Raw genomic sequence first — 20,874 nt, 5'->3', positions numbered from 1 at the left:
ATGTTTAGCCCCGTCGCTTTTTTGCGCCTGTCCCAAGTCAGGAGCCTCTGGCCTGTGTAAGTCTTGTATTATTTTTAAAGTTAGTTTCTTGTGTATAATTTGGAGTTTAGTATGGCGTTTATTATCACTGAAAAAGTATATATATTTATTTAGGGGCCAGCTGAAGGACGCCTCAGGGTGCGGGAATTTCTCGCTGCATTGAAGATCTTCTGATGTTGTCTGTTATATGGTCGGGTTGTTGTCTCTTTTACACATTCACCATTTTCATTTTCAATTTTATCATTGGCCAGTCAACACTAAGGTTGGAAGTTCAAATTCCAAAAGGAGCAGGTGCAAGCGATGTGGCATGATTGCCAATGAGACAACTCTCCACAAGAAAGAAATCAAGCATCTTGATAATATCAGTTTCAGAGAATTTTTTGTTTGAATCAGAGTGATTCTTTACAAAGTAGGATTTATCCCTCCCTAAGACAAGATACTTGTATCTACGTTGGCCATTGTTTTTTATGAAGCAAAGCAATACCAACTCTTTCATTTGTCTTTTAGTTTTGAATGTGGAATACTTGTGTAAAGTGTAGAAAAGTTGACGATTTTGGTTCTGTTGTTATGAATTTTACTTGTGACGTTGTTTAAGTTATGACGTCATGTTCAATGTAAACAAAGAAACGTAATTCATCAGGTAACGTCAATTCACATCAAAGACAATAAATTATTAAAAATGAAATATTGATATTGTGTTCCTTGAGCTCCTATATTTTAATAGACTAGTCAAAGTCTCACGACAACGAGACCGGAAGAAGGAAGTAGATTACTGCGTTCTGGGCAAATGCGGGAATTAAAAAAAGCGACAAAAATAGTTTGAACGATTTTACGTTTATTAGTACCCGAAATTTTCCCGATTTAAAAAAAAATTTTTTTTATTGATTTTTCTACTGTAATTGGGGACTTCGTAACCAATATAAAAGACCTAAAATTACAATGTTAAACAATTCAAACGAGAAAACCAATGGCCTAATTTGTTTACGAAAAATGAACGAAAAACAAATATGTAACTCATAAACAAACGACAACCACTGAATTACAGGCGACAACCACTAAATTACAGGCTCCTGATTTTGGACAGGCACATACATACATAATGAAGCGGTATTTAACATGTTAGCGAGATCCCAACCCTACTTTAACATGAGACAGTACAGTGGTGTAACAGTACAACATAAGAACGAATTATCTATTTCACCTAACAATACCTAACAATGGACAGGTGCATGTGAATATTACAAGTCTACCAATCAACTGTTTACCTTATGTAGTGTTCATTGAGAATTGAAATAAATACTCTACATATTTAATAACTGAAATATATTTAAACGTACTTACTCCATATCACCAGTGAGATCGTAACGTTAGCGTATCCTATACCATTACCAACTCTGCAGACATATGTTCCACTATCCTCTAATCTAGGATGATGTATTGTAAGATTAGAATTTGACACCAAATATGTTCTTGATATAACTCTATCATTATGATACCATTCAATACTGTTAACTTTAGGGTATATGTCATGTATGAATACAGACAAAATGATTTTTTCACCATATTCTCCAATGTAAGCATTTGATGATGTCGAAATAGTTGGAATTTCTGAAAATTAAAAAAAATAATCAGTTGATATCGAGTGATTTTAACAGGACAATTCCATACGATTTGAGTAAAACAGATACAGTTGATATAACGAAAAAAATAATTAAATAAAACAATTATTGAAAAAAATCATTTTCAAAAATGATTTTTAAATCACTTTAATTAATTTAGGTAATAAAATCGGTAGTTTAATCAATATAAAAAGAATTACCGAAACTGTCATACATGTACAATTATGTTAACCTCTACATTACGTTACGTACCTACAGATGACACTTTAACAGTATCAGAATGTCTACCGAATTTATTTTCGCCATAACATTTATAATCTCCATCATCTACTGCTTGTATGTTCCGTATAGTCAAAGAGGATGTTTTTTGACCTGATGATTTATTTATATCTACATTTATCTCATTTCTCCCATTGAATCGTTTCCACCACATCCTTGTTCCATTTATGATATTACAAGCAAGAGTTATTGTTCTCCCTCTAATTGGACGATATGCTGGTTTTGCAGCGCTAACAGTTGGTGGTTCTGACACAAGTAAAAACATGGAAGTAGTCAAAATAATAAAGAAAGCCAGTATATAACATTAAAATGTGTGTTCTAGTAAAATTTTTACATATGGTTTAAAAGAAAACGTATAAAACAAAATTATATTCATTTTAAGACAATCCAAGAGGGGCGAAAGATATTAGAGGGACATTCAAACTCATAGATCGAAAATAAAATGATAACACCATGGCTAAAAAAGAAAGACAAAAAGAAAAAAATAATGCACAAAATATAACATAAAAAACTAAAGACTAAGCAACACGAACCAAACCAAAAACTGTGGGTGATCGCAGGTTCTCTGGATTGGTAAGCAGATTCTGCTACACATGTGTCACCCGTTGTATTGTCAATGTTATAACAATCCCGGTAAATAGTATAACTCGGTAGGTCGCATTTTTGAAAAGGTAACAGAATGTAGCTACGGGTGGCACGGTAGTATTTGCATTCCAGAATTTAGGTTGCTCTTTTGTGAACCCTACTTAGGTAAATGTATCTAAACAGTGTGATTGGACAAAAAATACAGTATCAACTGAACATACTTTCCCAAACTGAGGGATGAATCAGGTGTAGAAAAATATGAAATAATTTTACATACAGATGAAAATGAATTTTTGAGATTTTTTTTTAATTTTGTATTCACTGCACCATAAAAGACCTAAAAGTACTAGTGGCCTTAGGTTTTTGAAAATAGCAAAAAAAGTAAACGGTCATGATACATATTTAAATTCATTTCTGAATAGTAAAATGAAAGTACTTCAGTTAACTGTGAATGTAGAATTATTTGCAGTGTTAGAAAGTGGTGAAAATTCTAAAAAGGCTATCATTATCCCTTATGGGCCAGGAAATACTACCGTGCCACCTACGACATTTGGAACATATCCGATATCATCTGTAAAACGGATATTCATAACGGTCAATCAACTTGTGATTGCGTCCGTAAAAAATACGAAAGGTTTGTTGCTAAGACTTTGACCTTCTACATTTTACCTGATAAAAAACAAGGTATATTCTCATTCTTATTGTGTTCTGCAATATTTCAATTGATATCACGACAAAAGTTGCGGTGACCTTGACCTTTGATCGAACTAGACAGGGTTTTTATAAAGCTAATGCGAAAGTATGTTTAATGGTTTTATCGGGACACACGGAAGGCGTTAAACATATGTAAGACACCTTCAAATTCTTTTCAATCGGATACTTTATAAATTATGAAGAAATGCAACGTACAGATTTCACTTAAACTTTGTATTGTTCGTATAGCCTTTATGATATAAAGGATTTTGAATGACATTATCATCTGTCTAATTTTGATTTTCATTCAGTCAGTATAACATTTATCTTATTTTGTCATTATTTTTTTAAGATGTTGAATCCTTTGACAAATGCACCATCATAATGAACCAAAAAGGTAATTTCCTAGAATAAGTAAAAAAAATGTTGTATGTTAATTATAATAATTGTTGGTAAGATACAGGTTATTTCAGTAAATCGCTTCAAAACAAGAAATTAATGAGGTGTTTTTCCGTATGGTAGTGATATAGTTAAATGACTTTCTGGACATTGTGTGAGCCTGTTACAGTTCATCGTTTAGGTCAATTATCAAATAAGAAATATCATTTAGATTTAGCTCACTTGGTGTGTCAGTCATTTTCGAGTGTTTTATAGGTAAACTTCTTTTAAACTTATACAGTTGTTATCAGTTCACAATGTGAAAGAACTTAATAATTTAGGTAAATTTTTGTTTAATATTGAAAAAATTCGTAATATGTAGTTGTATTAATTATTTATCATATGAATTTATTTTCATTCTCCGCCATACATATATTGTGTATAATTATTGTATTTATATTTCACTGATACAAAATATTGTAAAATTGTATATTCTATAAGCTGTATTGCTTCTGAATAAAGTATTATTATTATTAGGTATGATTTCCTATGTCTATCCTCGATCTCATGTGAATACAATGAAGTTTACTGTTCATTTTGGCAAAGCTTAGTATCATACATAATATTACATTTGAAAATGCCTGTACCAAGTCAGGAATATGACAGTTTTTGTCCATTCGTTTTTGATGCGTTTTGTTATTTGATTTTGCCATGTGATTATGGACTTTCCCAATTGATCTTCCTCTAAGTTCAGTATTTTTGTGATTTTACTTTTTTTTATATATATATATATACTAGAACACACCCGTGATATCGAAGAGTCAGTGACTGAATTAAAGTATATAACTATGCGTAAGCCTGATTTAAGTATTGGGATTGCCATCTGATAAAGTCATACCGATTATAAGATGCACAGTTTTCTCTGCTTTCAAAATCTTTTTGTTTGAACCTGTCGACCTGGATCTTATCAAATTTTGGCAATATTAATTATTTGAAAAACAAAAGGAATAGAGTATTTTAACAGCATTATCATTCCTGCTAACAAATTGAAAACTGTGCCTATACACCTTAAGTCCAGATTTTTAATATTCGAATTGTCATCTTAGAAAGTCTTACTGATTTAAATACTACAATAGGGAACAATTTGACAATTATTGAATTCTGTAGTATTAACCCTGTGGTTATGAACCCGTGTATATAGCAAAATCCGAAATACACCGTTTGGTGGTGCCCCTGTCAGATGCGGAACGTGCAGATAAGGTAATAGGTAACAGATGAATATAGTATTGGTATCGGTATCGGATTCGACCCGGAACTTGTTAATTATTGGCAATATTATTTATGTGGAAAACAAAAGGGTCTGGAGTGGTGTAATATTTAATCAACACCATTGTCCTATATTTGCTATATATAAAATTCAATTCTTAGATTTGTCGTTTTTACCCCATGACGGCTGATAAATTGGACCTAGTTATTTTAGTATTATAGATATATTGATAAAACAGTAACGTACTTCCTAATTGTACTTCCATTCCTACTTGAGATGTTCCAAATGCATTAGCTACATTACATGTGTACTCTGCTGCTTCAGAAGATCTTACATCTTTTATATGTAAGTTAGGTGTTGTTAGTGTACCATCGGAATATTTCATAAAATTTGTTAAATTATAAAAATAACCAGACATGCGTATCTGCCACCAAAGCTCTGTAATTGGCGGTATCGATGTTTGATGATCACACTGCAGACTAACTGTTGTTCCTTCTTTTACTCTATACATATCCTTAGCAGCTTTAGGAAGCAGGGGTAAATCTATTAAAATACGAGCAATCGAGATATTTTAATTAGATATACAGATATTAAAAAAGGGAGGTAACCAAATTTGTATTCTACCTTACCATAAACTGTTACTATTGGTGCAACATATATATGATGTGTTCCAATTTGTTTGCTGCTTGAATTATTTGTTTTATGAGACGCTTTATAAAAATGATATATCTGTACTAAATGCCAAATTAATTGCTTAAATATAAGTCGGACTCGGAAATTCAATGGAGACGCTGAAGTGAGTAGTACAATGGTGCGTTCGATGGAGTGCTATGGTCTATATTACGTGCGATGGCTTTTTGAAAATAAACAGGTCAGAGTCCTACATATTTATTATATTAAAACTGAACAACAAAAGGTCCATAGAAACAATTCAAAAAGTCAGGAATAGTTATCAAGAACAAACGTGTCTTGCGTATCCCTGTTTAGACCAATCTAAATAATTATAGACATGGCCGAGGAAAAATACAATTTGAAATATGACCCATTTTGTTTAAAACTATAAGCAGACGGGTAAATTAAAATGCATAGAGACGGGTAAATACGCGATACAGTATCCGGTCTTCTACAAAGTTTGAATGACAAGTCGCATGAATACGGATGTCGTTAAAATATTGACGCGCAGGCCAATAATGCATCAGATATTTTAATTAGATTATATTTATAGAATTTCATTTCAACATCAATAGACATGTAAGGTTTGAATTTTTGTGTCTAAATCATAGGTTATATACCTTAATTAGACTTAAGGATGTACATAAGTGAAGTAAGATAAATCAAGGATCTAAACTTGACACTATAAGTCGGAAGAATCAAAATAAGCTAAAAATATTGATAGGTCATGGAGCTCCTTTTCGATATATTTGATTTTTAGAATATGGTGGGAAAAGACTGACTCGGACTTTTACATTATATTTACCTTGGTATTATTTGGGTCTCAAATCATAAGAAAGAAAATCAACAATCTGCTATAATTTTGGTAAATGACCTTTTTTGAGCTATTAAATCTTGAATGAAAAAAAATGAGTGTTATGAGGTAAAATATTTTACCTTGTATTGTATGGAAAAACACCAAGGAGTCCGAACATTTGACCCAAATGCCAAAACCTCACCTAAGTACATCCGTTCGTTATATTTATCATAAATTGCTATTTTGAAATTATAGATAAGGCAACTTCCCATAGGAACTCCTTTTACGACTTGATGTGTACCAATTTAATTCTAATGTTTCATAAAAAAAATATATCCTAAAAGGAAAAGTGCACATACATTCTTATCGTTTACAGCGGTTAAAACACAGAACAGTGCGTCATTTTTTCGGCATTTAAATATTAGTACATAATAACTCTTTTTTTTGTCACGAAATCATAAAATAAATAACAAATTGAAGACACTTATAATTATAAACCATTTGTGTGTTTTTTTTTTTTGTTTTTTGTTTTTATTGTTTTCCAATTAGGATTGTGGTCAAGTTGTTCATGAATCTTTAAGGCGAACAAAATCAGAAAGTCATCGTGTTTGGACAATATATGATATATATGTTACAGTAAATAGATGAAATTAGGAATTACACGTAATGACTAAAATTTAGGAAATACATGTAAGTTCCGATGCACTTAGTTTATACAAATTATTCCTGAAACTGTCCAGTTATAACAAGTAATTACTAATTTCTAAATGAGATTTGACACTTATTTACTAACTGTTATGACAATGTTCTAAAATGGTCATCTGATCAAAAGTAAGGGTAAAATGTTATAAAAGGCAATGCCATTCTAGTCAGTTGCTTGAGAGACAAAATCAGCAACTGGAATTAAATTCATGCAGTTTCAGAAAAAGTGCTGTTATCTCTCTAGAATCACCTCATTAAAGACACCAAAGGTACTTTGTCTGGAGCAGGAAGATGATGGGAAGTTAGAGATGACTAACATACATCGTGGTTCAGTGGATCAAAGTCGAATTGACAGTAGTAACGAGGACTTGATTAGGTTAGTTTGTCAGTTTCTAATATCAGTTTACTAATATTCATCCAAGATTAGAGGTATGTTGCGACATTTGGGTCCGTTAAGAATATATTCAACTGGAACGCCATGCAATTTGCTGAAACTTATCAAATCCAGACAAATAGATGATTGTCCAAAACAACTAAATTTTGTGACCAGTTCAAGTTAATGATAACTTACCTGTTCCTATTTCTAGTGTCGATAGAAAACGTGGATATCCAAGAAATTTAGTTTTGTAACATAAAATACAAATGACCAAGCCGTTTGGAAGGCCGTACTTATCTATAATGGTTTACTTTTATAAATTGTTATTTGGATGGAGAGTTATCTCTTTGGCACCACACCACATCTTACTATATCCAAGAACCGTTTGTCAGTCTAAAATAAGTAATTAGTATTCATAGTGTAAATAGGCATTAGTTCTACGTTAACTGCTGACAATATGCTTGGTTGGTTGATGTAATTTGTGAATTACTTATCTGGTTTCTTACATTTTACAACAAACATATCAATTTAGTAAATAGCTGTAAAAATGACCCACATAATCAGTAAATGCATGTAATCACTGAAACGATCAGTAAATATATGTAGTTACTAAATTGACTAGTAATTACCGTATTTACTGAATTGTTTAGTAATAACAGGTAATTCCTAATTTCACCAATTTACTGTAACATATATAAAACATGTGCTTAGAGTCTAAAATGTATACCTATGAACATGTTTGTTTAACTTTTGAAATAGATTATTTTCATAACAAAGTTAAAACCTTTTAAAATTTCATAAACAAGAACGTGTCCAAAGTACACGGATGTCCCACTCGCACTATCATTTTCTATGTTCAGTGGACCGTGAAATTAGGATACAAGCTCCAATTTAGCATTAAAAGTAGAAAGATCATATCATAGGGAACATTGGACTTCCACTTCATCAAACACTACCTTGACTAAAAACTTTAATCTGAAGGGGGACGAACGGAGGGACGAACGGAGGGACGAACGGACGGACGAACGAACGAGCCCACAGACCAGAAAACATAATGCCCCTCTACTGTCGTAGGTGGGGCATAAAACAATACAAATGGCCAAAAGTGAACATTGTCCCTTATATCAATAAGTAATTCATTCATTAGATTGTTAGAAAGAAATATGTATTGCTTTTGGCCTGAAATACGGTCATAGCTGTACTGCATTAACTAGTTTAGTAAAAGACAATATCCAGAGGTAATAACAACTGATGGGTAAAATAAGAAACTTACAAATTGAACTTTAATGAATTAGTATTTTGAAATTAAATAATGGATAAATGACATTGAGGATGATTATGCAATGTATAAAAATTTAAGCACTGCTAGGTATTAATATTCTTTAACATATTCTGATTACTTACAATCAAGTATTTAAAATGAAATTGGAAGAACACATAGCACGTGCATATAAAACTCAATTAAACAATTAGCACACACTTCCAACTTCTCGTCCAATCATATTGCTTGAATTTGCCTTCTAACTTTCATAGTACATACTTTTTTCGTGTACTAAGTTACTACGCGTGAATGACAAGGGACATATTTCATTGTATCGCAATCAAGATATGAAAGAAAAAAAAATGCCACAGGCTATTTTGAAATAAAAAAATTGTGTTCCAAATTAAATTAAATAGTTTGTAATTAGTTTCACATTGATTCTTAAATATTCTGCTATTAAAATCTTTTGATCAAAAAAATGTTTTGACGATCACAAGGTTTTTTTTTCATTTATAAAGAGTAACACATATGGTTCTCTATATCTTGGTAAGAGTACAGCGCTATCTTAAGCTTGTTATAATTTATCATCCATGCAATTCCTTTGTACACAAAAAATTTGTGTACAAAGAACTATTGTGAAGGGAAATTTAGGCAACTTGAAGGTTTTATTAACTTTCTGAGGAAATTGATCTTATTCGTCATAAATTGATTGACTGATAATTGATTGCTTGATGTCCAGTGGCAAGTATTTCAAAATGTGTTTTGAATTGAAAAACAGAGATAATATCTAAGCAGAATGTGCCACCTATAGACAAATATTCTGATAATCTTTTAGTTTTCACTTTGAACAAAGAAGAAACAGAACTTATTATCTCTGATCTATTGATAGTTACATTTTATGGCTTTCCGCTAGACTATCTATGGGAACAAACTATCTATCAGTTTCAAATAATTTTAATTTATTATAGCTTTAGTTTTACTGTAAAATTAAAAATTGTTTCCACTAAATGGTGATGCTTCTACTGCAATTAATTATCGTCTGCTTTTGATCAATTCATTTTGTCCTCTTACCATGTGAAGAAGTACATTTATAGTTAAACACCTCTATATATCAATATATATACATACTTACGCCAGCAGCTATCAACTTTTTATTTTGTAGCCACGAGGGCATTTTGAAATTACAAATTCAAATCCTTTATTACCTTGAACTTTACAGTTCATCGGCGTCAATACAAATATTCATAGTAAACAAGCAAACACAGAAAGAATGTTCATGCAATATAATTGTCTCTGATTTTCAATGCAAAAAAAAAATGAATATTCCTAAATTGGTTAACTGTTTGATGTTCTTTAAACTTAAAAGTTCACTAAATTTTAACACACTACAACTCAATGCTTCAATAGCGTCCAGTTTCAACTTACAGTGAGAATATTTACCAAACATAAAATTCGTTTATGAGCTCTGTTTTACAAATAACAAGTAGTCAGCCAAAATAAACTAATAATAGACTAATTAAAAGATTACTCGAGTTGTAAATGTGCGAAATTGAATATTCTATGGAAAGGTATATACTTGTAATTTCATTCGTTTAAACGGGCAGTGCATTACACTGAAATTATTTTCTCCTGGGTGTTTGCATCATATGTAGCATAGAGGGCGTGAGGTATTTTATTGCCTATGTATTCATTCAGCACGACATCGTCAATCTAAGAAGTCGAATTTTCTTGGTAAATTTTATTCTGGTGAAAATTTATTCAGCTTTATATTTGAAGAGTTTTTTGTTTGGACCTGATGTTTGCATTGTATATTATATGTGTAGATGTATATGTTTGAATTGTGTTTATTTCTTATTAAAATATAGAGCATCGGCGTTGTCGTGCGACTATCCACTTTACTAAGTCTTTAGGTTTTTTTATAGCCTTTTATTTCGTGTATATTCAGTGTTTATGTATACTTGGATATTTGGTACAAGTATTGCTAATACTTTGATAGTTGGTACAAGTATTGGTTTTACGTCTGCATTGATGGGCAGTTTATACCAGGAGAACATGAAATTCATAGTATATACCTTTCCATAGAATATCCGACACTTACGGTTAATATATATGAGTGCATTAGAAAAACAAGACGCGATTAAGACTTAAAAGTCAAATAATGTTATTGCAAAGTTGTAAAATAATTACAAAGCAAAAAAGCAAAGTAATTGGTTACTTTCAATTACTTTTATATTGAAAATATACTCAATTAAACATTACTTTAAATTTATTACCAATTTATTTGTTATTAGGCCGTGTTCACATTGACCTAAACTCGGTGCTGTGTAAGTGTAACTCACATGTTAACTAAACAAAATTACGTTCCCATTGATGTTGTGTAAATCATGTTTTGTCTACATGCAGTCGATACACGATGTAGGCCTTGTGTAGATTAAGTGTACACAAAACTTTAAAACATAAGTTTCATCGTGTATATTTAAGGAAGAAACGATTTTTGAATAACATTGATATTTATAACAATTATTAATAAAGTTCTTTACAGAAATAGAAATATTTGTCAAAACTTGATAATTTTATATTTATTTGTTTTTTTAGAAAAAAAAACTTAACGTAGCTTTATTAACCCCTTATCAATAATCAAAGCAGCATCATTGCTGAACACATAATTCATTTAAAATTTCAAATTAAGGTCCCTTCGAATCGACTTGAGTTACACAGAAATATTGCCACTGGTCTTCACCCAAACAACGATTCACTCATAAATGCATTACTTATAAAGTGTGAGGTAAATGTTTTGTTTGTCTAGTATTTCTGTTCCGTTAAATTACACTTAAAAATATAAAAAAAAAACATTATCCCCTCCCTTTGCCAAATAGAGGAGAAATACCATTTGAAACAAACAGAAAAGATAGAAATACTGTGATCCGTAATATATCAATCCTACTTCTTCGTCTGTAAGTACGCTGCTGCAGCCTACGTTTTCTAATGCTTTATCGACACATTTTTAGTATCTTCAAACTACTGCAAATCATCAATGTGGCTTTCATAAAGAAGCAAACACTTCACTTCCAAAAGGGGGGGGGGGTATTTTTTTTTATTTATCTGAGTCAGAATGTGTTTCGCCGCGCAAACGTTTTATTTCCTTTTTTTTCGATTCTGGTAATTCTTTTTCAACATGTAACACTATAATGTATGGGGAAACTCTTGATTCAGAATATTTTTTTATCATCAGTAGGACCAGATTTTTTTTGTATCCAATTGGGGTTAGAAATATTACCATCCCCCCTCCACCACGGATTTGAAGTCAACTGGTCGTTCCCTTACTGCTAGAAATGTTGTCCGAAAACTTTGCATACGTAATGAACATTTAAATGACATAGAGTTTACAAATGTGAACAAATCTTATGTACAGGTAATTAAACAAGGTGTATAGATGTGAACGAATTTAATCTGAAACCAATGTCCAGTACATTAAACTAATTGTAAACAAGTTTACTGTACATGGAGTTTGGTGTGAACACGGCCTTAGATAAATGACATTGCAACTTTATTACCCAAGGTCTGGTTAACAATTTTCAACAAGTGTTTGTGTTAGTAATATATTTTTCTTTAAAAATACAAAAACTTACTTCCAGTCGCCAATGTTGTATTCGCAAACATGTCTCCCCTTGCGTTCCTTGCATAACATTTATATTCTCCTGCATCATTTGTATTAACGTTGAACACATTTAAACTTGTATAAGTTGTTTCGTTTCGTACTTCGTATTTCCTCTCGTCAGCCTGAATCCGGCTATTTCCTTTGACCCACCATACTTCTGTGATAGATGGACGTGTTTGTCTAATAGTACATGTCATGTAGACACTGGTCCCAATAGCAGCTGTATATTGAGTGTTGTCAAAGCGTATGTCTGGGTACTCTGAATAAAACATGAACAATTGTATACTAGGTTTGTTAACTCAAAGACTACATAACTGCTTTTACATTGTAATACATCCACAACAATGATAATTCAAGAAGATTTTCTGATTAGTATACCCTTTTTCAGAACATTTTTGTCAATAAGGACAGAGAAAATATATATCTAACATACTAGTGATTGTAAGATTGTTGGTTTGTAATAATATACAATGACATTCTTTTAGATATATGGATTATAAAGGAAAATACATAAAAACATAAATAATGTGAATATAAGTTAAACTAAATGATAAAATTGTAAAATAAAAATACGAAAAGATAGCTTTTAGAAAATGCTTTTAGAATATCAAATATAAAGATAGCGTCACTGTACATTTGTTTCTGCTAAAACACGAAATATTCAAATTACATGTAAATATCTTTAAATATTAAGAGCTACTTTTCCTTAATACACTAACTTAAAAATCTATAAAAATTGAGCAAAAATAATCTTTGTTTGAAAAAAATAATAGGTAATATATTTTGAAATCTTAAACATAAAGGCAACAGTGGTATACCGCTGTTCGAAATTCATAAATCGACTGAGAAATCAAAATCCGAGGTACGAACTTAAACTGCGGGAAACACTTCAATAGCCGTATTTGGCACTTTTTGGAATTTTGGATCCTCAATGCTCTTCACTTTTGTACTTGTTTGGCTTTATAATTATTTTGATATGAGCGTCACTGGTGAGTCTTATGTAGACGAAACACGGGTCTGGCGTACTTAATTATAATCCTTGTACCTTTGATAACCACTCAAATATAAGATTGATTGATAGATGGTTGCTTAACGTTTAGTGGCAAATATTTCATGTATAACTAGAACAAGCTGACAATAAATACAATAGGTATGTATTGTAATAAGAAGCCATCCGGAATGATGGTCGGAGAAATTTGGACTGCCACTGGATAATGAGGGTACATTGGTTGGGGACAGAAATTTTGCCTTGCAACAGGCCATCTATGCACCCCTCAAAGAGCTGTTGCAATGGTTCATTAAGTGCAAAGAGCGTGCGCACTCACTTTACACGAGGCATCGGATTTAACGTCCCCATTCTGACCAGACGTGGCTGCAAACTTGTTATATAAGAAAACTTCAAATATAACAGGAGAACTACGACTCAATAGAAACACAACACTAAAATGTATCACACACATAAACGAACTGTAGTATTACAATGGTTGTTTTCTTGACTTGGTACAGGACATTTAAAGAAAAAAAAATGGTTGGTTGAACCTGGTTTAAATTTTATAAATTTGTTCTATTAGATGAAAATTCACATAAAATAATTACATTTCTGCATCAAATGTTGCTGACTTGCTTGCAAATCTGGACCTGAATCTGCTAATTTGCAATCCAAGATTACGAAAGACACCCATACTACCGTAATTCTCTTGTATAAGTTTTTGCTCAAGCAATGAAGATTTTTTTTCTATTCTGAATAGATTCGATCTGACGATACTTGGTCATGCAGTTACGCTATACCACGAATGCTTTAGTCATTCATTTATTTACTTTACAAAGTCATATTGTAAAACAGACTTTAAGGTATATTTCCTAATGTTTCGAATATTAGCATAGGGTAATAAAACAGACGGACGCAATCTACTATAAGTGAGTATCCCTGTAGTTTGCTATGATTTACCAGGATAAGATGTTGTTTTTATTTATATAAATAACAGGATATGTGGATGAAGGTCAGTCAGACATGTCCAACGATAAACTAACAAAAACCAATTAGGGGGCAACACTCTTTAGCAACTTCCACGTGTCTATACATCATCATTTTCTCTTAATCATCCGAAGTCCATAAATGTTGGGATTAAACTAAGCAGAAACAATGAAAGATCTGGTATTATACCACAGTCATGCAGTGTTCATATTCGACAGCAGTTGCATTTAATTTAACAAGTGACACAGGAACCGCTGGCTTTTCCTGTGCAGTCTCAGTTTGAGGTGAACGCCGTTTTGTTTTTGTAAGGTTACTGTTACTCATTCATTAGATTTCTGTACGTTTTGCTATTAACATGCAGACAGAAAACACAACGATAATTTTCCGCAAAATGCGAAAAACTAGACAAAAGTAATAAAACACCAAACTGAACACGCAACACCAGGGTAAAAGTCAAATACAAGCTTTTTACACAATATGGCACTGGATCGTCAATGTCGTTCTTTGAAAAACAATCTGAACAGCATATGGAAGATGTCGCGCAAAATTTCGTACTTTCACTTTTGAACAATTAGGCAAAGATCACGACATCGAACTTGGTAACGTTCATCGATGAACGATCTAGGAACAATCCATGGCTAATCATGATGCGATTTGTATACCACGAAGACATACAGATGGTACTGGATAATGAACCCACCCTTCAGTATCCACCAACAAATTTGGAGTAAATATTGGTACATCGTAGGAAATTATACTGTATCAAGAAAGTATCCAGACATTGCAGTTACTCATTGAAAGAGTATATATCTTATGAAATGCTTAAAAAAGTGAAAAATAAATACTAAAACAAAAGTTATTAAAGGCTAACATCGGAAATAAAGACCGTGATATATTTAGCATCTGGCGTTGGTGAGTTAAGTTTTATTAATTAATGTTAAATGAAAGAAAATCAATCGGAATTCAAACAAAATTATAATCAAATTACGTCTTTGCAACACTAGACAGTTCTGCTGACAGCTCTACGAGTAGAACTGATCTATTCAGTTCTGCTGATAGTTTTACTGTTAGAACTGATTTGTTAGTTCTGCTGACAGTTCTACGACTTAAGCTGTTTTAGACAGTTTTACATAGAACAGTTTAAGACAGTTTTACCCTAGAACTGATACTGACAGTTCAAACTAGAACTAATTCTGACAATTGTACTTAGAACAGCTCTAGGTAGAACTGTTCTATGATAGTTAAGAACAGTTCTATGACAGATTATTCTAATGAGAAGTAAAAGGTGATCTCCAGTATACTTTATACTTAAGCGTTTTCGAAGTTTTTAAAATAGGTTTGATGCATACCACTTAAGGTTTGTTGGCGTGTCTAAACTTAACTAAGAATTTACTTAATTTACTAAATACTTAGATTAAAATGTTTTATACATACCACTTTGATAATAATGGAGACAATCGCGTAACTTACGTGTTTACTTAAGACAAATCTTAACAACGTAAGTAGCTTTTTGCATATAAGACTAGACAAGAACATGAAATACAAATCACATAAATGCAGGGACAAACTTCTGGAGTGCATAAACAAACAAGCGTAGCTACTAATTTGGCCAAAGCAATATTACCTGCCTTTCAAATTATCGGATGCATCAATGGGAGTCATAATGATCCCAAAACCTGCAAATGGGAACTCTACCGGTGTCAGCAGAAAACAGAAGTCTAGACTTTACTACAATCCACTCCTTCCCTTTTCACGAATTTTACCTAACGAATTAGACTATTTACCGGATGTGTGATAGCATGTGCAACACGACGGGTACCACATGTGGAGAAGCATCTACTTACCCTTCCGGAGCACCAGAGATCCCTCCAAGTTTTTGGTGGGGTTCGTGTTGCTTAGTCTTTACTTTTCTATGTTGTGTCTTGTGTACTATTATTTGTTTGTTTGTCCTATTCTTTTTTAGCCATGGCGTTGTCAATTTATTTTCGATTAATGAGTTTGTCTGTTCCTTTGGTATCTTTCGCCCCTCATTTACATTGCAAACATTGATTTTTCTTCAAAAAAAGAGGGCATATTGAGCTATACGAAACAACGTGGAGCATATATTAAATAAAGTTGAGAATGAAAACGGGGAATGTGTCAAAGAGACAACAATCCGACCAAAAGGCAGAAAACAGCCGAAGGCCACCAATGGGTCTTCAACACAGCAAGAAAATCCCGCACCCAGAGGCGTGCATCAGCGTGCCCCTCGACACAAATGGGTACTAGTTCAGTGATAATGGACGTCATACTAAACTGCAAAACATATAAATGAACTGAAATTATAATCATATAAGACTAACAAAGGCTAAAGGCTCCTGACTTAGGATAGGGGCAAACCTTCAATGTCATACTGTTCAAATCACGTGATGGAAGAGTTACCAGTAGGATAAACATTACGAGGGATTTTAAAGCAACACTAAAAAAAACACAATTTGTGGACAAACAACATAATTTGTCGACCTTGGTATAACAATCGTGCATAGAACTACCGGCTTTACAATTAGCATTCACATCACTATCAATATGCTGGATCACAATGTAATTGTATTTACTATAACTTTTATTAAATTGAATTTTCAGACATTCATATTTTCCGGAAATAATTTGGACTTATCTGTATTTTCACTACCGTTTACTTTTTCTTTCTCGCCCTTCAATTACAAATGGCTTCCACGACAAAACTGCTCCTGAGGATATTGTGACAAATTACCGTCACGTATGATTCAAATTGTTTATAAACTGTTAAATATATATACCATTAATTGCGTTAACCTTGAATTTCACATTTATTCGACAAATACAAACTGTAATTGTTTATTTTTTTAATTAAAATGCACATTTTACTTTCGTTTTTGACTTGATATTAATATTGCATTGAACGTTCATATATTTCTACGGAAGCGTATTAGCGTCACACACCTTTTTTTAAAAAGATTTCTTCCTACGCAAAAGCGGTATAACGCAAACGTTTGTGAAATAACGCAAACCTTTGCCAAATAACGCAAAATTTTACGATATAACGCAAACCCTTTGCGAAATATCGCAAACATCTTGATTTCAATTATTCATTAAGATTTGTATATATGTCTATGTCAGTCTGTAAATAATTTCGGTTGTTATTTACTGTGATCAGAATGTCTTATTTAAAACCACCTAATAAGATATACTACCTTACTAATGCACACCACATGGGAAATTAAGGCAATTTTGCATTGTGAAGCAATGTCAATAAGGCAAATCGAGCCCAAATACGCTTTCGTTAATATGGTATAGGCAAATTTTAACTGAAAGAGAAAAAAATAATGTCATATAATTGTGAAACTTTCAAGGCAAAAAGACAAAATGATCTTTCTGCTTTAAATGAATTATAAATAAAGGAACATTCTTTTTTTTAATTTGATGCAAGAAATTTCAGAATATGATAAGTATTCCTTGATAGAAAGTCATGGAATTTTCATTTCAATCTAGTGAAGTAACTTCAAGATGCTTGGGTAGCAATTGTAACGTAGAGGACATAATTTTCTTCTTTGTATTGCAAAAAGATAGCTTGTTTAGATCAAACTGCATTACACAATCTTCAAACGAGAGCTAACTTTAGAATATACCAATATTTATCTATAGCTATATTAGTAGGGTTGGTTTTTTATATTCTTCGATATAACCTCAATTTACTCCATTTTCTTTCTAATTTATATACATGTATTATCACGACTTTTTGTATATAATGTTTTGGGACCTTTATATCTCTTGTTGTTCAGTGTGAGCCAAGGCTACGTGTTGAATACCGCAATATGACCCATAATGGTTTACTGTTAGAAATTGTGACTTAAATGGAAATTTTTCTTGTTGACATTTATACCACATCTTCTTACATCTTTTATCCTACTCAGTATTTGTTAATGACATGTTCTAAATATTCATGACAAGCATTTTTACAAAGGGGGCGGGGGACATTTTAATACATGCAGCCTCATCTATTTATAACTGCTTCTTCTTGAACCTTAAATTATAAATACGATAAAATAAATATTTGCGTTATCTCGCAACAGTTTGCGTTATAACCTTGCGTTATTACGCAAAGGTATTCGTAATAACGCAAGGGTTTGCGTTTATTCTCAAATGTTTGCTTTATAATACGCAAATTGTTTGCGTTATTTCGAAAATGATTGCGTTAAATGGTTTCCGTTATTTCGAAAATATTTTCGTTAAAACGCACGCAACGCAAACATAGAAAGAAATATTAAAAAATAAAGTTGTGTGGAACTAACTAATACGCTGCCGTATAACGCAAACATTTGCGATATAAGGCAAACCCTTGAGATATAACTCAAAGCTTTCAAATATAACGCAAATATTTACGATATAACGCAAATCTTTGCGATATAACGCAAACATTTGCGAAATAACGCAAACATTTACGTTATAACACAAACCTTTGCGAAATAACGCAAGCCTTTGCGTTAAAGGGGGACTAGCTGTCAAATTAAGATACGCCAATTTTAATCAAATTCTCGTATTTGATTTATAACAATGTAACAAATTTATCCGAACTATTAAAAGTATAAAAAAAAACCATTTAACAGGACACGGGCATGAAAATACGTAGCTTCGTTTCGTGTGTATTTTAGTCCAGACGCCATCTAATGAATTATCGAGTTGACATCTTAAGTCATCCGATGACCATATAAGCGATGTAAGCATAAATTAAGATATAAATAGATGGAGCAAACTCATGCTGTTGGATTTCAAGGTCTATCTTATAGATGAAAAGTAAATGTTTATCATGGTTTTTCCCAGTATAAGAATGATTTATTGTGGATCGCATCAGTCAATCCAATGATTTACATTTGTTTCACTTTCAATGTTGACATTCGTTTCCTTTGAATAACTTTACACATACAACTCACGTGTTATCCTTAAGCTAAGGAGTTAAATTAAAGTTCACATGAATACGGATTCAATGAGGTTGAAATATTTAATTGCAAGTGAATAATTCATAAGCAATGTTTTTTCAGCTTATTTTTGCAGAATTTCACCATACCAGCTGCTAAAAGCTAATTATTATTTCATTATTTGTGTTTCATTAATAGTTGAGCATAAAAAAATAATATATATTAGATTTTTTTTATATATCTCGTAGCTAGTCCCCCTTTAAGGATGTACACCTCTGAGGAGCGATAAATATCTAGAATTCAAACTTTATTTCTTAACCTGATTGTTAGATTAGTGTAAAAAAATAATTGGTGAGGAAAAAATCAAATGGTGCTGCACTTCACGACCCTTTGAAAATACTCTGTTTTGATGATTTTCTCATTTTTCATAAATTTTTACCAATTTATGGGCTATTATCGGGGGAAAAATCACAGTTCCACAATTGAACTTTTTTTCATACTTTAAAAAAAAACCCAACCGTAAACAAAATGGTGAATGGAATTGTCAAAACAGGGATTTCCTAATATTGATATAAGTGAACTATGTAGATTTAGAAATGTGAACCCAGAAATAAGATTAGAAATAAAGCCATATGAAAGGTGAACACAAAAACAAACAATTGTATAACATCATTGATATTAAATTTGCTTACAAAAGAACCGTGAGTTTAAAATTTATAACGATTACGTGTATCCTGTCAACCCTTGAAAAACATAATAATGTCTTCTTTACTACTTGCGGACGCTGTGGCAGGATAAATAATATTTTGTTATATAGTATGTTAAATAAAGATGAAGTGGATCAATCTGAATATATTTAACTTGAAAAAACTACAGGTAGGTGTTAATATAAGAAAGTTTTATCATATTTTGACGCTTTTTTGTGTCAAATTTACATTTTTGTCATTTTTGTCAATTTGTGTCTTCCATTTATTTGTATTGTAGTCCTGTCATGTAATGTTGTCATTTTAATGTTATATTTAACATTGCCATAAAAGCGGGAGGCTTTGCATGCCACAAAACTAGGTTTAACCCACCATTTGTTTTCTTAAAATGTACTGTACCAAGTCAGGAAAATGCCATTGTTATATTATAGTTCGTTTCTATGTGTGATATATTTAAATTTTGTGTTTCTGTTGTGTCGTAGTTCTCCTCTTATATTTGATGCGTTTGCCTCAGTTTTTGTTTCTAATCCGTTTTTGTTTATTTCTCAATCTATTTATCAATTTCAAACAGCGGTATACTACTACTATTGCCTTTATATATCACACATAAAAAGTATATTTGTGTCATTTAATTGGCCTGGCGCATGATTTTTTTTAGCGCAAAATAAAATGTACTGTATAAAATTTGCTATATGATAAAAAAAAAACTACAAATTTAAAATGTCTTATAATCATCCAAATGAATGTTTTATTGTTTAATATTATTTTAACAATGAACGCGCAGAAAAATGAAGTATTTCAACGTCGCCGTAATCCTGTTAACATTGGTTACAAAAAAACAAAAGAAGTTTGGTCAACGTTGTGTAACGAGAAATAAACAACGTCAAGAGCCACTACCGGAAGCCCTCTTGACCAATCATATAAACATATTCCCTA

At 31.9% G+C, this 20,874-nt stretch overlaps 1 protein-coding gene across 2 annotated transcripts in view; it reads right to left on the bottom strand.

Moving 5' to 3' along the window:
- Positions 1-20,874, bottom strand: part of LOC139529834 (uncharacterized) — a 67,342-nt gene that overhangs the window by 34,646 nt on the left and 11,822 nt on the right. For both annotated transcript variants that reach the window (XM_071325746.1, XM_071325747.1), the window contains exons 4-7: positions 12,297-12,584; positions 5,107-5,403; positions 1,911-2,183; positions 1,381-1,647 (exon numbers count right to left, since the gene is read on the bottom strand). In XM_071325746.1, the coding sequence (XP_071181847.1) occupies positions 1,381-1,647; positions 1,911-2,183; positions 5,107-5,403; positions 12,297-12,584 (1,125 nt within the window). The remainder of the gene's footprint in view (positions 1-1,380; positions 1,648-1,910; positions 2,184-5,106; positions 5,404-12,296; positions 12,585-20,874) is intronic.

This window comes from Mytilus edulis, chromosome 7 (genome assembly GCF_963676685.1).
Source record: "Mytilus edulis chromosome 7, xbMytEdul2.2, whole genome shotgun sequence".
Classification (NCBI taxonomy): Eukaryota; Metazoa; Mollusca; class Bivalvia; order Mytilida; family Mytilidae; genus Mytilus; species Mytilus edulis.
This window is presented reverse-complemented; position numbering and strand designations above follow the sequence as displayed.